A 16,718-nucleotide genomic window follows, 5' to 3' on the forward strand; every position below is an offset into this window, starting at 1 on the left:
GACTGGGGAAGGCTACTCAAACGTCTGCTAGACCTTTAGGCTGTGAGGCATGGCAAGTGAAGAGAGCCTCAGTCATTCCACACATAATGACTCTGGAAACTGCTTTGTCTGCTGGATGCCTTGAGCTCAGGCTCATAGTTGAGCACTTCACTTTGTTGCTCAACACTCTGTGTGAAAGCAGATATGTTATTTAGAATTGATTACATTGTGTGGTTAGAATCTGAACAAAAGACAAATCTTTCCATTTGCTTGAAATGCATATTCATAAACTGAAAAGGTTTCGTTGAGATAGATGTTAATAATTACAGAGTAATTTTTTGAGCGAGTTCAGTGTCAGCTAATAGAGGCATCAAACTTAGAGATGCCTTCTATTAGACAAAAGCTAAAGATCTTTCATGAAGAATGCGACACTTAATGGATGGCCTTGAATACATCAGCAGGACTGTGCATAACGGGCTGTGTCGGAATTTGCAGGACTGGCAAGTAGGTCTGAAAGTACTCAGGGGTGGGAGGGGGCATGTAAAACAGCATAGCTAAGTTAAGAGTTACCAAGCACATTTGCTTAAAATTCACATCTTCTGTATCATATAGAGGTCTTAGTAAAGCAAAGGGAATATAATTTTCCTGTAAATAAAAATGGAATACATAGACTGCCATGCTCTAGAGTGATTGCTAATGGGTCATTCAGAGTGCCCTGAAACTTTTGCAAGGCTCCTGGGCTTCGCTCTGCTCAGAGCTACAACTTCCATGTGTTCTTCCCACGAGGAAAAAGGATTTCAGTTTCATCCATATTCTTTTCTCTGTGATGCTTTTTTTTCCCTGGTTGTTTGCAATCTCTACTTAACATCTATCGTGACAGAAATAGCATCTATTCTTGTATTCTCTGTCATTTATTTATCATCTTGTTTTGAGAGTATAAATAGATCTCTGCTTCAGAATGTCTTCACTGACTGAAAGGAGAATTTCTGGCTGTTTATAATGTGTAACAGTGGGAATAGAAGAGTCTACCTGGGGCTAGCTCGGTGGTGCTTTGTCAGCCGTCATTCAGACAGCATTTCAGTGATGAACAGTTGTAACTTTACCATTTGTGGGCTGTTTGGGCAAGTCATGTGTGTGTGTGCATGCATGTGCTTTTTTCAGTTTTGTTTTCAAAGAGCTTTCAAGTTTCTTTTTATTTCCACAGAGGGGCTTTCGATTCCGATACGTATGCGAAGGGCCTTCACATGGTGGACTTCCTGGTGCTTCCAGTGAAAAGAACAAAAAGTCATACCCCCAAGTCAAGGTAAGGGCATAAAACATTAATATTTCGCAGACTGAATGTAAGCATATGTAAGGACCCTACTGCAAATCAGCCTACACTATTATGAAATTACTTTATATGAAGTTGACTGCACTTCATGTCCCACTTTAAAAGTGTAATTGGTTTAAAAGAAAGTAGTTTTCAGATTCGTAGAGTTATTTTGGCACCCTGTTTATGTATTAGCTGTTGAGCAGTAATCTTTCCTGCACCTACCCCTCACTGCACTGCTCCTGCTCTTACCAATGAAGTTCTTCCCTAAGGTGTGGTTTTAGTGTAATGCATGGTCTGAGCTGGTTGGTTACTCTCCTGCTTGCATAATGCATAGCTTGAGTCTGCTTAGTTACCCCAGTCCAGTCTGAAATGCTATTTACCTGCTTTCCTTCCCTTGTCTGTTCATGTTACTCCTTACTCAATGCCTCTAGGATATTAAGTCCTTAGGTTCTTAAGGATTTAATCCAGATAACTTTAAAATCAACCAAAATGTGTCATTTAAACAGGAGTAGCACTATGTTCAGGAGTTCCGAACCCTTTTTTTCTTTCCAGGAAAAAGATTGAGCATGTTAATTAAAGAAACATTCAGAGCTAGCACAATGTGAAGACTATAACAGTGATGGTTAACTGTTCTAGGATTAGGGATGGACTTTTATTGCCTAAGGTTCTTGCAGAAAATGCTTTCTGTGTAGAAGAGAGGAAAACATAAACTGTGTGTTTTCTGCTTTTTTTTTCTTTTTGTTCAAAGTTAATGAAAGTCCTGTTGTTACATTACATCTTTGTTGAGCTTTTACACTAGAGATTGTATCACGAGGAGCAGGATTAATATCTTCTAATTCTGGTGTTGTCTTCTTTAGAAGAAGACAAGGGAATGGAAAGGGTGGCAAGCAGTCAGTCTCTGTACCAGGCCTTGCTGTGTGCTGCTTGTCAACTTTCTCTTGTACGTGTGTGTAGTTCTTCTGCAGTTCTTGAGAAAGGCTAAAGTTTGGAACAACTGCATCTCCAGAATGAATCAGTACATGCATGACTCAATGGAAAATAATCAGCATTGGTTAAGATAGCCTAGGGTGTTTTAGTCTGGCAAATTGAGAGAAGGATGAGAAATTTAGCCTTGCAAAACTGTTAGGAAAAACTACTAGCCCAGGCAAAGGTTCTACTTGCATTTTCCTTTCCTATTGTGATGGTGATGATGAACCAGAGAATAAAAGTTACTGGTATGGTTCATATGAAAATTATGTACCTCAGTGATGCCATGTCTTTGGATTACAATTCCATCTATATTGATAATTAATAAAAATATCAAGTGTTACTGATAATAATTGTCATGCTGTTGTGTTTCCTATAGGTGTCATGGGACTTACAATAGCATGACAAGTATACACACAATGAGAAGTTCTGTAGGGAATGGAATTTTTCCATGGAAAAACTAGAAAGCAAAACGTTCTTTGGCTTTCCATCAAACCTCCTGTTTTCATTGATCATCAGATTTTAATTTCATCTAAAGCTCTCCCAGCACACGTGTCCCATCTCCTCCCTCCCTCCCTCTTGTCCTACTGTGTGCATCTGGGTTTTTTCTACTACAAATCCCCGCATGGCAACACCTGCTGGGAGAGGCTGGCAAAGGAACACAACAAGTAAATTCCTCAAGGCCGTTACTTGTTACTGCTTGTTCTTGATTCAAGTGGTGCCAGCGAATACAGAAGCATTTCACACCTTTTCCTGTAAGTCTCTCTGGTGTTTTGTCAAAGGGTGCTCACCTTGTTGTAAATGAGGTGAGCACACTTGAAGGTTACTCTATTTTATTTAATTTTTTATAGTTACACCACGACTTTCACCATAGAACTTTCATTTGCTGATCATAGTGATGTGAAAGGACAGCAGCGTGTTTTGACTTCAATGTAAAAAAAAAAAAAACAACAAAACCAAAACAAACTCATCTTTGTAACAGATCTTTAAAACATGGCTATGAGGTGATCTGTACAGCTCATACCAGGATCTTCTGCTTAGCCAACTCTGCACAAAAAGCTGATGTAACTTATCAATAGGCACCACCGAGTGTTCTGAGAATAGACATTTTCAGTGGAAAAAAAAAGCATGGTAGTCTAACTGCACCCTTTTCATAGGATTATGCATTGTAGACCTGAAGAAAACACAGTGGTCTGATATGACCTCTTGAATAATGTCAACTACTGAATCTCAATCGTTTTTTTCCCTGCACCTACTCCCTTACTTCTAGCTGAGCTGGAACGTATGAAGATGTGCCTTTCATTTAAATGCTGGAGAGCTGAAGACTGCCATGTCTCTAAGCAAGATGTTTTGGTAGTTAATTACATATTTAACCACGCCCTGTAGAGCTTATTAGAAGATGGTGCATGTCAGGAGTTAGTGTAGCAGTTCTGCTTTGCGTTTGAGACAAAACTGCACTGCCTGGTAACTTGGAATTGGTTTTAAGACTCTAGTTTTAACAGCATATATGGCCTTGTTAGCAGTAGTATTTTTACTATAATGCCAAGGATAGAATTCATTGAACTTAATGGAATTGTATTCCTTTATTTACAGCTGTCTTTGCTATCAGTTATCATACTAGTATGTACAAAAACTGTGACGTACTCCCAAGATTACGTGAGTTCTATATATCCTTACAGAGAAGCTGTAGATATTGAACAAAGTATAATGAGGAACTTCTTTGCTGTCCAGAGAGGTTGTGGAATCCCAGTCTCTCCCAGGACCTCTCTGAATGCCTACCTGTGCAATCTACTGTAGAGAACCTGCTTTAGCAGGTGGGTTGGACTTGAAAATCCTTAGAGGTCCCTTCCAACCCCTACAGTTTTGTGATTCTGTGAAGCTAGATTTAATAATAAGTTATGTAAAATTATTCATTTAAATTTCATTTTTGTCTGCTTAGTGGAAACAGTGCAACAGCGGAAAATTGTAACATTTAGAACAGTTGGAATTATGGCTTTTGAGCTGTTGGCTCTTTATCAGTTTTATCAGCTTGTTCAAGCAAAGAACGATTGGGAGTTCTATATAGTTGTTCTATATCCAAATAATGGCAGATATGCTTTCCTAAAATCTTCTGAAGAGTTTTAGGAAAAAAAAACACCACCACCACCAAAAGAACAAAACTGGGTTGTCTGATATCACCAGCTTACTGAACTATCTTCCATTCTTATTCATAAGTTGCTTGTTCTGACATATTTGGAAAACTGCCAGAAAACTTCTATAGAATATTTCCACTTGCCTTTTTTACATGTTTGTGTGTCCTGATCTTTTATACTGATATTGGTGTATTCAGGCTTGACACTGATACAGTTTTGGGTGTGAAAAGAATTTACTGAAAACTGTGGTGTGACGGAAATGTCCTGAGTTTTCATTTCCCTTGGGGCAATTCTACATGGGTGGCTGCACACAATTTCAAGTTGTCTATTCTGTGAGCTGGATGTAAATGAGTTTCAGCCTAGAGGCTGAGTAACCGCACTGCTCAGAGATGTGCCCAAGCTAATGAGCACCGTCTCTGTACCCAGGAGTTTGGATGTAGTGCAGTTCAGCTTGAAGATCAAAGCCGAGTCCCATTTAGGCAGCCCTGAACTCGGGTACCCAAATAGGAGCACTGCCCATCCAGGCATGTCCTTAGGCTATCCTAAATTATACTTCAATTTGGAGATAAGCGTTCTCATTGAAATCAGGGGGATTTCAGCACCTAATTCAAGTTCAGGAGGAACATTTGCAGAAAATGAGGCGAGTTATTTGGTTGATGAACTTTCTTGTTGAGGAAAGCTTTTTCCACCCCATAGGAATTAAATTGTGGAGTGTTAGTTTGCTGATTACAGGTTAAAGATTAATTCATTCAAGAGCAGAATTAAGAAATAATCACTAATGGAGAATAAACAGATGTTTTTCTTATAAATCTGTAATACCCATTGAAAGCCTGCACTGAAGCAAGTCAGCCGTAGGTAAATTCATTGAGATCTGTGCTTTTTGCTGCCATAGTTGGTTAGGCTGAGTCTGGAGTGCTGAGTCCATTTACTAGGGCTTCTAAAACAGTGCATCGAAGTCTGTGACCTCACATTTGGGGAGGATCAAAAGATTTAAAACTCCCATTGATTTAAGTTACTGTACATTGCTTACTCTCAGGCTTTTAAATAAGTACTTTAGTGATTAAAAAATTCCTACCAAGTTTGAACTGTATGTTAAGCTGGCAACTCATATTTGGCATTTATAAAGAATAAGTGATGCCTCATCTGTGGAACTTTTCTTGTGTGTGTGTGTGTATTTATGACAGCACTGCTGGTCATACTCAAAAGGTCAGGCAAAATTGGGGATGTAGCTTCTATAACAAAACGATTAGAAAGAGAAATACTTATTTTTATCATTGCTGGCTTTATATGTTTGACATGGTCTTTTCCATCATTTGCTTTCTTTAGTTAACTAGTTGGTTTCACTTCTTGCTTGTATGAGTAACTGGAAAAAACATCTTTCTACTTGAATCTTATGAAGTTTTTGTAAAGTCGTAGGATGTATTAAAAAAAATGTAGGGGATTGGATCTCAAAAAGATGTGGAATAACTGAAAAAAAAATTCAACTTTCATTTTGAAATTGAGTAAATTTCAAGTTCACAGAGTCCTTTTAATCTCTCAGGCAAATCTCTCCCAAACAGGAACAGCCGATAACTGTGAGCCTGCAGCATTTTAACTTTTATCAGATTAGATCAATTGAATGCTGCTTCAGTGCAGGATGTAATCAAGTATTACAGCTATGCTTCTTCCCAGGAACTCCTTGTTTTCTTTTTTCTCCCTTGTCTTCAATTTGATGTTCAGTTACTGTTGTTTTTGAGTTCACAGATCTGCTTTGGAGCAGTAGAGCACCCAAGTGCTGTCTCCATCTTGTACTGCAAATAGTTTTTTTCTGTCAATGCCATAATCTTTGTATTCCTGTACGTATATATTGTGATATGCTGTCTACCTTCTAGCACCTTTGACTGCATTTTCTATGTGAAGTAAAAGGTGGCAGTTATTTGTATATATTAATACCAGAATACATTTTGGGTTATTCAGCAATTGTGATGGTGTCGATGATTCAAGGATACCCCAAAATGATTTCAGGCTTGTTTTAGGTTACATAAGGATGGTTAACCACTGGGGCTGTTTTTCTGGGTGCAGATGAGCTGGATGTCACAAAATCTCTTAGGAAGGTCCATCTGTAAAGCAAACATGTAGGAAGCATCCTATAGCCTTTGCAGCATAGAATGTCAGCCTAGAAAAAAGTCTTTTCTTGCCAGATGATCTATATAAGGTATTACATTTTTAGAACAATTTTTTTTCTTTTTTTTTTTTCCCCCCTAAGAAGAGACTACAAAGATGGTGCTGAGCTGAGTAACATGGGAAGATTGCAATCTGGTTACCACTGCAGCTATATGTTCTGCTTTCAGGGGCTGGAAAGTCCTTGCCGTGCACCAGTCTTACCTAAAGTTTCACTGTGGTTTCTACAGCTGATGAAGGGTTGTCTTGAACTTTACTGAAGTGACACAAGAACATGCATGTTACTCATAATGAATATAACACTGTAGATGTGCTCAGAACTTTCTAGCAGGGAAAGCCTTTCTTAGGGATGAAAAGAAAGTATTTTTGAAAACCTAGTTGTAGTAATGAAGGTGACATTTAGCACAAAATATAATGTTTATATTTTCAGTTCATTTTATGAATGTTACACAGATTCCTGCATTTTCTCACTGCTGAGAATGATAGAAATGACAAAGCAGTGATTATTCTGCATGTTCGTATTGTTTCAATCCAGGAGCGATTACAGTTTGGGAACAGACGGAAGCACGAGTTCCCCCATGTTTCATATTTTAGAAAGCACCACTTGTAAAGTACTCATGACTACAGTTTTATATGGTTATCTCACAAGCAATGAGTAGTGAGAAGACTTTTTCACACCTGTTTCTCCTGGAACAGCTTTTTCATACTTTGGGGTTTTTTATTGTTAGCAGCAAATTGGAAGGCGTTGAAGACGCACGTTATGCAGAGTGTTTCAGCTGTGATGGAATGGATTCAAGAGAGGGGTTAAATGGAGTGAAGGAGGCTAGCAGGACTTATAATGTGGTGAAGTCGTGGCAATCCCCGGTTATCAGCGTTTTATCAACAATATAACCTTAAGTGTTCAGTTCATCACTGATTCATCACTTTAATGTTCATCGTGATCCTTTAATACCTTGGTTGATTAGATCTATAAGCTGCTGTAATACAAAGAACTTTTCCTCAGGCAAATCAGAAGAAACCTTAGAGGAGGAGGGAAAAAACCAACATTGATAAAAGGGTTAATTAAGTGAATTGGAAGGGAAGGTAATGTTTGCTTTTTTTTAAATCAAGATAATTTTATATTTGTTATAATTTGAAAATGATGCGTAACAGATAACTGAGTTGAAGTATATTATCCATGAGGAGAACAAATAATGTTTTAAATAATATGTAAAACAAATAACTGGTATTAATAAATGGTACTTTGTTGGTAATTTTAGAGATATATGCATATATTTTTAACATTACTTGACATCACAATTTTAAAAGCCATTGAGAATGTATGGTGACCAGGAGTTCTGATGGAGAGGGGCAGGAAGCTTTCTAGTGCTCCAGAGTGCTATGAAGGCATCCAGATAATCCTAAATGCAGTCCTATAAAACCTTAGATGGTGTTTTAGTGTATATCCTCACCTACACTTACAGAAGTATTTACTGGGCTGGTTTATGTGTTGATGTCACTTGTGATCTAACAAAATACCTTTAAATACAGAATTCTTCCACTTCAAAATCTCTACCTGAGTGATCATTGTAATGAGAGCAAAGTGCTTTAAAGTGATCATAATATTTACAATTATTTGAAAACATTTTTGAGTTTGGCAAAAAAAAAGCAGATATTTTGTTGAATAGATGCATTTTTAATGCGATTCTTAACATGTAACAATGTCTAATGTGAATTTAATGTACTAAGTTAAGTTTATGTAGAGCGATGTGGTATAACTAGCCAGAATATAAAGCTAATAATAGTGATATGGGAAACAGGAGGTTGCTTTTCTTTATGTTTGTTTTACTTCTTTACTTTTTCTGTCACTACTTCTGCCATTTGTGTATCAATTTTAATTACAGATGAATCATTGGCTTTTTTTTGTGATGACCTGATACAGTTAGTTTTTCTTGTGAGTAAATACACATTTCTCCTAAGCAAGCTTGATTGTACTTAGCTGACAGAATATTCCACTGGAATTACTGTTTGTTCCATTTTTAAAAACATCAGTTTTACGTTTATTTACAGATTTGCAACTATGTTGGACCTGCAAAAGTAATTGTCCAGTTAGTTACTAATGGGAAATACGTCCACTTACACGCTCACAGCTTGGTGGGTAAATTTTGTGAAGATGGAGTGTGCACAGTCAACGCAGGACCGAAAGACATGGTTGTTGGGTAAGTCTGTCAAATGTATTTGTTACGTTTAGCCAAGAGGGAGAGAATCGATTTTTGTCACAGTTCTGATCAGTGTTTCACCTTTGCTGAAACCTGCCGTAGAAATACAGTGAAGAGAAAAGCTTTAAGAAAGTGAGGTTAGTAAATTTGAAATTAAGGCAAGACAGGTATAAACATGAAAATACTAAATGAGTCAAACTTCTTAAGTTTAAAGCAATAAGATTATAGTGAAGTTGTAGTTGGTCTGTTCTTGTTTAATTTAAAGGAGTAATTGTTTATATCAGTAAATGCAACTCAGGCTCCTGTCTACGTTTTCAGTCTTAGATCAGGTTTCATGCTGGCTGTGAGTTTTACTTCTGTGATCTCAAGAATGTCTTTGTTGGTAAAGAAGTAGTTTAAAAAGCTGAGAAGGTTGGGAAAGAGAGATTCTTTTAAACTGTAACTTTTGATGTCCAAGCCCAGTGTGCTGACTTTACCAAGCACAGCAATTTAAATAACTTTATTTGAAATGCTCCTTTTCATCTTGAAAAGTTTGGCTCATTTCCTAACCTGTCTTGTTTTTCATCAAATGTTTAGAAATAGCTTTCCTATCCTCAATTGACCCAAAATTGAGTTATTGTCTTGATTTCATACTTCCAGATCTAATTGATTTTTGAATGTGCCAGGGGACTTTTACTAAAGCACATCTTGTATTACAGATATTGTCATTCTAACAGATACCCGAAGTGTCTTGCTGAATGTCCAGAACCTGGCTTCGACCATTTTCTTTGAAAAATGTACTCTGCTTTTAGCTTTTTAGCTTGCTCTCCAGATCAATTTGATCTGACCAAACCTTTTCTGATAGATTGCTTTCGCAGTAGGTGTAGAATTCCATATTAATGACAGCTCAAACAAAGCGTGACAGTTAAATTTTGAAATGTTTTATAAATTGCTTCCGCACCGTAAGCCTGAAAACTTAAAGGTTACTTCCTGTGCCATGGGAAAATCCTGTGCACCCATCTGATCGCTGCCATATGATGGTGTGCATTTGACATGCTTTTTAAGCTTGGCTGAAATTGTCACGCTGGAGTTCATTGGAAATGCTTCCTCCGGATAAGAGAACGACTGCCTGCTGCAGGTTTGCCTACAGCATCACAAAATCAATTAATCAACATTCGGCAGGTTTGCAAACCTTGGAATACTTCACGTCACGAAGAAGAAAGTGTTTGAAACTCTGGAAACGCGCATGATCGATGCTTGCAAAAAAGGGTACAACCCAGGACTCTTGGTGCATCCTGAACTTGGCTATCTGCAGGCAGAAGGATGTGGAGACAGACAGCTAACTGGTATGTGGAAACAATGATCTGATTTTAATAGGTTTTTAGAAAGAAAAAAAGAAAGAAAAAAGAAAATGGCTGAGCTTCTGAAAATGCAAATTTTTACCCAGAAAAAGACCCTGAGTAGGAAAACAGCTTATGGCTATGCAATAAGAGGTTGTATATTACTGCTGTGTTTTAGGGAATCAGAAATCTTTTGCTGTGAATGAGAATGGAGCAACTTCTTCCGTAGCTACCTGTACTCACCTCTGCACTTGTGTTTCACTGTTCTTATCCTATTTAGTTGAGTGATAAATAGTCATTTTGTGTTACTGCTGTGAGACATGGTATCTTTAACTGTGGGGACCTTGTTTGAGAATACCTTTCTTCATTCATCTGCACTCTACCCACATCCCTGTTAAAGTTCAGGTCTGTATTGCTTTCAGGAGCTGTATTGAGGGGCTGGCCTTTTCTTTATCACTGGTGCTAGACATTCAAATTTCATTAGAGGCAGAGTCCATCCTTTTCACAACCTTTATGAACAGAGAGCAGAAAAGAGTCTTTGTGTCTCTTAATTATATACCTTATCTTAAATAACACGTGGCTCACAAACTTCAAATTGAATGCAGTATATTGTAAATAGCTTCTCCTCTATGAACAGAAAGATGGAAACTGATGGGTACTAAGTGAAAAATAAGTTGCTCTTGGTGCCTATCGATAGTAATGCTTGAAAAATGCTCAGTCTCCCCACCTTGTGCTAATTTGACTGTGCTAATTTATTGGTTCCAGAACGAGAAAGAGAAATTATTCGCCAGGCAGCAGTTCAGCAGACAAAAGAAATGGATCTCAGTGTGGTGCGTCTTATGTTTACAGCCTTTCTTCCTGACAGTAATGGTGGTTTCACACGGAGGCTTGATCCTGTTATATCGGATGCAATATATGACAGCAGTGAGTATATTTGGCATTAATTACTGTCTCAGTGTGAGGCACATCTCTGTACATACAAGAATGCTGGTATTGCTGTACTTAGGTAGCCCAGAGATAATTGGCCCCCTGTCTGTCCACATACATGTGCTGTCATTCTGTTCTTAATAGATGCTGATGTAAGCCCTAAAGCGAGATCTTATTTGGCTGTTAGCATGTTTAATCCTGCCACCTGTGTTAAGAGAATACTGTAAATTCTTTTTATAACGTGTTTGAATTTTGCAGACTTGTCTTCAGTTGCTTTCTATGGCAAATCCTTGTCACACAAGATGTGAGGAAAAATGTGTTTCAGTCTTTATTGAGACTTACACACTTTTCATTTTGCTGGGCATCTGCTTGTCCTTGTTTTGTGACACTAGCATAACCAGAAGTTTTCATCCATTTACTCTGGACCTGTCAGTATTTTTATACTTGTATCATGTCTCTCTATTTGTAGCTTTTCTCAGTGAATGTTTTCACTTTGTGCTTGTGCTTTTGGATAATACTTAGTGGTTTTACCTAAACCCTTTCTGCTGCTTGAGATTTCCTCGTAGCTGTGGGTCGCCATGTTCCTGGTAATTATTCTGTAATGAGTCAGAAAAAGTACCTTTTTTTTCTTGGTGCAACAGTCATATGTACGTCATCACTTTCTAAGGACTAAGTTTAAATGAGAAGGTGTTAAATGCAGCTGTTCTAAAGCTGCTGTAGTCTGCTGCTTGCTGTCAGTTGGAGAATGTAGTGCCCATATGTCTGTTATTCTTGTAGCATACATGTCCCTTGTTTTCTGAATGAGAAAATGGTCTTTTCATCTGCAAGCTGAAGTGATTTAACTAATAGTGTATTTAAGGAATATTGATCTTTGGTAATAACCATGGCAGATTCCATTTGTTATCTTAGTCTAAAGTGCGTGATGATAAAGAGTATTGCTAAAGCAAAGAGGAAGAGAAGGGCAAAGAAACAACAGAGGCAGAATAGCAAAAGATGGAGGGTGATGTTACATGATCTGACGGTGACAGCACAGGGTGGAATGGTTTTGAACTAAAAGAGAGATCTATATTGATTGCTAGGAGGAAATTGTTTACTCAGAGTGTGGGGAGGCACTGTTACAAGTTGGCCAGAGAACTTGCGGATGCCTTGTCTCTGGAGGTTTTCAAGGCCAGGTTGGTTGGGGCACTGGGTAGCCTGATGTACTGGGTGAATTCATGTTTGATTCCAAAATATTTTTCTAGGGGCTGTTGTTTTTTCGTTATGTCCTTTGTTGAACCATTCATGTCCCTTCCACAGAGCAGACACGACTTGTTGTAGCACAATCGTCTATGACAGTTGCTTTTAATTATCAGGTGATAGTTGTATCAAGGACCAGTAGGTAATCCATTGACGCCTCTGCTAAATCTTTAGAGGTGAGCTTTTTGATCAGTGTGATGTGTTGGTCCAGAACTGAAGTTGCTTTCCAGTAAGCCAGAGAGCAGAGCAAGCTTTGCATGTTACATTAAACTAATGACATAAAGGTAACTGCTTTCAACACTGCCCTCTCACCAAGGAAATAGGAAGGAAAATATGTTCACTTATAATGCACTCCTCTTATGAAGTTACTGTTAATGCAGGATGCAGTTCACCACTCTATTATTTTAATGAGGTAATTTGCTGGAATGGCCAGAGCCTTATTTTATAGTTCGCAGTTTAGTCAAAGCCTAGAGGTTACCTAAAGGATTTTCAGATGAAAAATCATTGATTCATTCTTTTAAAAAACTTAAACAAATTTATGTAGTCTGTACTGAGGGCTTGTCTTTTATTGCATTTCTCTATTTTTATTTTTTTGTAATCTAAAATTGTTATGAAAATAATTGTTTTTTAAAATCTTTTCCTTTCGATAGAAGCACCCAATGCTTCCAACTTAAAAATTGTAAGAATGGACAGAACAGCAGGGTGTGTAACAGGAGGGGAAGAGATTTACCTTCTCTGTGACAAGGTTCAGAAAGGTAAGTGTCCTGAGTAATGTAAGATACCCCAGGATGTTCATCTGGCCGCTGTCTTGCTATTCTCCTGTTCTGATAGCGCAGCAGGATTTATAAGTGCTCTACTTTTCTGGAAATCAGGCCAGCAGGAAATAGTCTTGCAAACTAAATTGAACTCGTGTTGCCTCCTCAGAGACCAACTTTGTTCTTCTCAGATTTCTGCCCTTGCCTGTGTTCTGTTTTTCATGGGTAATGGGTTCTGGGTGATCTTTGATTCCATTAACACCTGCTCTGAATTATTCTAAAGTTTCTGATGATTATTAAGTTTCTGACTGTAAAGGGTAAGTATGAATCTTCTGTATTAACCACCAATGGGAACTGAGTGTGTTCAGTGCTGTTGCTAGTAGCTTAATTCTTATGTATATATAGTAGAGATCACTTGGTTTCAACTGAATTTTTGCAGGCTCTGCTCATGCTATGAGCGTATTAGGATAGGACTGTTGAGTATGGATTTGGTTGCTTTGTTATTTGATGGGAAAATAATGGTTTGCAGTATTTGGGTTAAACTAAAAAGAAAAAAAAATAGGAGTGGGGTAAATCCTTTGCATTTTTCATCTATGCCAGGGACTCCCTGGTGCAGACTGGATGACGGGAGTGCCTAGTTCTCACTTGTCTGGAATGAGTCTCTGCCCTTGTTGTTAAAAGGCTGTCCTTTTCTACCTCTTTTCTTTGCCACGTTCTTCTACCGCTTACACAGGAAAGAGGGAGTGCTTTGGGAGCTTTGAAAAAACATTTTCCTTCAGTAGTGTATATACCCTCTGCTTTCAGGAGGACCTACATGAAACTTACCTCATGCACACAAAATAAATAAATAAAAGCCTGACTCAGTGGAAGCCCCGAGGTGGGGTTTCCCCTCAGCCTGAGTGGGGTTTCCCCTGACCTCATGGCTCTCAGAAACCTTCTCTCTGGAGGAACTTGAGCACACAGGACAGCAGGAGTGGAAGTGGTGGTTCACCATCTTGAGACTAGCAGCTGCTGGATCAGAGCAAGCAGTCCTCAGTCACCCTAAAAGAAAGCAGACTTTTCTGTAATTTCTTCTCATCAGAAGTGCTGGGGAAGGAATACTCTGCTGTCATATTTCCCAGCCTCTCCTAGAATATATATAAATAAATAAACCAAAAGAAGGCAAGAAAGGTTGTTCAGAGGAGCAGAAGCCATGTTTGTGGTGTGGCTGTGCTGTGTCTGGAGGGTGAGGGATCGCTGCTGACGTGCTGCTCACTCAAACTGCTGCCATGTCTGAGCTCTGAAGTGGCTCTTTGCCAACAGCGAGCGGAACTTCAACTGTGGCACTTCAGGTTTTGCAACAGTTTTTTGAACTGAAACTTCTGGAGGAGAGAGGGTGGTTTCTACATTCGCATTTCAAGTTCTCCCCTCCCTGCTCACTTGTTTCAAATAAAGCTCCTCTGGAATGTTTTCTTGCTCCAGAATAGGAAGAGGTAGTGAACCTCACTCCTTACTGTGCAGTAAACAGACAACAGCTTCAGTGAAGTTATTAGAATCAGGCTGATCTAAAATTGATGTAGAAAATGGCTTATCTGTGGTGTTTTCTTAACTTGGATAATGATGATTCATGTATTATTTACATACAATTATTACTCAGCTAAAAAGTAACCATGTTAATTTTTAGCTGGAATAAACTTAACCGAAGGTTAAATAGATGCACGAACATCCCAAAGTTATTATTTCTTTGACTCTTTGCAGATGATATTCAAATACGTTTCTACGAAGAGGATGAGAATGGTGGTATGTGGGAGGGCTTTGGAGACTTTTCTCCTACAGATGTACATAGACAAGTAAGTAATGGAGCATTTGCCATTTATTAATGGTTTTCTGATCTCAGGAAAATAGGGTTATATTACAACTAGAAAATCAGGTGGAAACCTCCGTATCCCATACTAACCTCTTCAGTTTCTGTTACTTGTTAATTGCCTAATAATTTTGCAATCCTAGCCATTATTTTAAAATCTATGGTAAGAATACAGCATCAGGAAATAAGGAGAGAGATTCCTTGCTTTAAAGATACACCACTATAAGTTTGGATAGGATATATAGAGAACTCTGTAAGCTTCCTATGCAGGCACTGAGAAAGCCTCAGAGCAGATGCTCATTGATGGAGAGAGAAGTAATGCAATAGTGATGTACGTGGCACATGTGGCAGTTTTGCCTTTCACAGAGGGCTTTAGGACTCTAACTCAAAAGTACAGCTGAAGTTAAAGTGGAAGTTTGTTGTAGCAGTCTTCTGCTCCCTGGTAATGAACCAGCTCCTACAAAAATAACACGGGTATAACCAAAAAACATGGTCTGTGACAGATGTGCTTTATCTTTGCTTCCCTCACAGTTTGCTATTGTGTTCAAAACACCCAAGTATCGAGATGTCAATATCACAAAGCCAGCATCTGTATTTGTACAACTACGTCGGAAATCTGATCTAGAAACGAGTGAACCAAAGCCTTTTCTCTACTATCCAGAAATCAAAGGTAATTTATTAAACCCATTTTATATACCAGAAACTGCAGGGTCCCTAGGAATACTTCTAATAAGATGGGGCAGGTAGGGTAAAGGGCTTTCTGTAGTTGTTATTTTTAGAAAACAGGATGTTTGCCTTTTTGTTTTGTGCAGAGCTAACATGAAAACTGTTGGCTCTGTAATAGGTTTGGTTTTATTTTTGTGGATTGTTAAGCAGTAAATCTGTGTTTTCCTACCAAGTTTCCTATATGCACACGTACCTCTCCATGCAGTAGGTGGCACCCTCTTCCTCTGAGTTTCTGCAGAATGATATCTGAGGACATTTTATGGTCAGCACTTTCAGATAAAACTTAAACTGAAGACTGGTACCTGGTGAAAAAAGTACTTATTTTGCAGTTCTCGCCTTTCATCGTTACACCTAGCCATTTCTATGATGGTCTTGAATTTTCTTTCCCATCGCTCATACTAGTTAAATGAGGTAAGGCACTTGGTGTGAGAGCAGGCAAAGTACTGTTTCAACCTCTTATGGTAAAGTGTTAGTTAAATGGCTGAAATAGAACGGTTGGCATCAGGCCCACTTCTTGAGTTGTCAGGTTGTCAGCAGATAGTGAAGTTAGTGCTAGTGAGGTCTAACTAGCAAGTCTGTACCATTTAAAGCCTTCTGTGTTTCAGCTGACTTTGATGTGGATGTCGGCAACAATCGTGTTTTTAAATACTAATGTTAAAGACAATGAAGAAACTTGAGGTCCAAGTTGGAACTAGTGTTTTCTTGCACCGAGACAGCAGTCTTTTGCTGAACAGTTAACCTGCCTTCAGTTTATGCTGTGAAACCCTCATCTTGCAAGTATGCAGTGCCTAACATGGACTGGGGTGAAATAAATAATCTGAAATATCAGTGCGTCAGTGCTAATGGACTAAGGACAACTGAGGAGACGGAGGGGGGTTATTGTGCAAGTGAATCTGTCTTACACTTCAAAAGAACAGAAAGCATTCTTTTTCAGGAACTTGCAGAGCTACTAGAGCATTTTGTGTCACTAATGATTAAGGAATCTCTTACCCAAGTCTTACAGAAAAAAAAGTGTACAACTGCAGAGCAAAACTGCCAGCTGAGGAGCAAACTTCTTTGAGACTCTTAAAGGAGTAAAGTTTATTCAACACTGTGTGCATTTTTGAATGCCCTACATAACCTAATCATAAAATTACCATTTGGGGACTATTTTTCCCTATTACAA

At 38.5% G+C, this 16,718-nt stretch overlaps 1 protein-coding gene across 1 annotated transcript in view; it reads left to right on the forward strand.

Annotated features, from left to right (window-relative positions):
- The window catches only part of NFKB1 (nuclear factor kappa B subunit 1), a 58,140-nt gene that overhangs the window by 23,244 nt on the left and 18,178 nt on the right, over window positions 1–16,718 (forward strand). Inside the window, 7 exon segments of the mRNA XM_048940992.1 lie at window positions 1,184–1,282; window positions 8,599–8,747; window positions 9,909–10,072; window positions 10,832–10,990; window positions 12,880–12,984; window positions 14,722–14,813; window positions 15,359–15,497. Coding sequence (XP_048796949.1) covers window positions 1,184–1,282; window positions 8,599–8,747; window positions 9,909–10,072; window positions 10,832–10,990; window positions 12,880–12,984; window positions 14,722–14,813; window positions 15,359–15,497 — 907 coding nt within the window.

This window comes from Lagopus muta, chromosome 4 (assembly GCF_023343835.1).
Source record: "Lagopus muta isolate bLagMut1 chromosome 4, bLagMut1 primary, whole genome shotgun sequence".
NCBI classification, from domain to species: Eukaryota; Metazoa; Chordata; class Aves; order Galliformes; family Phasianidae; genus Lagopus; species Lagopus muta.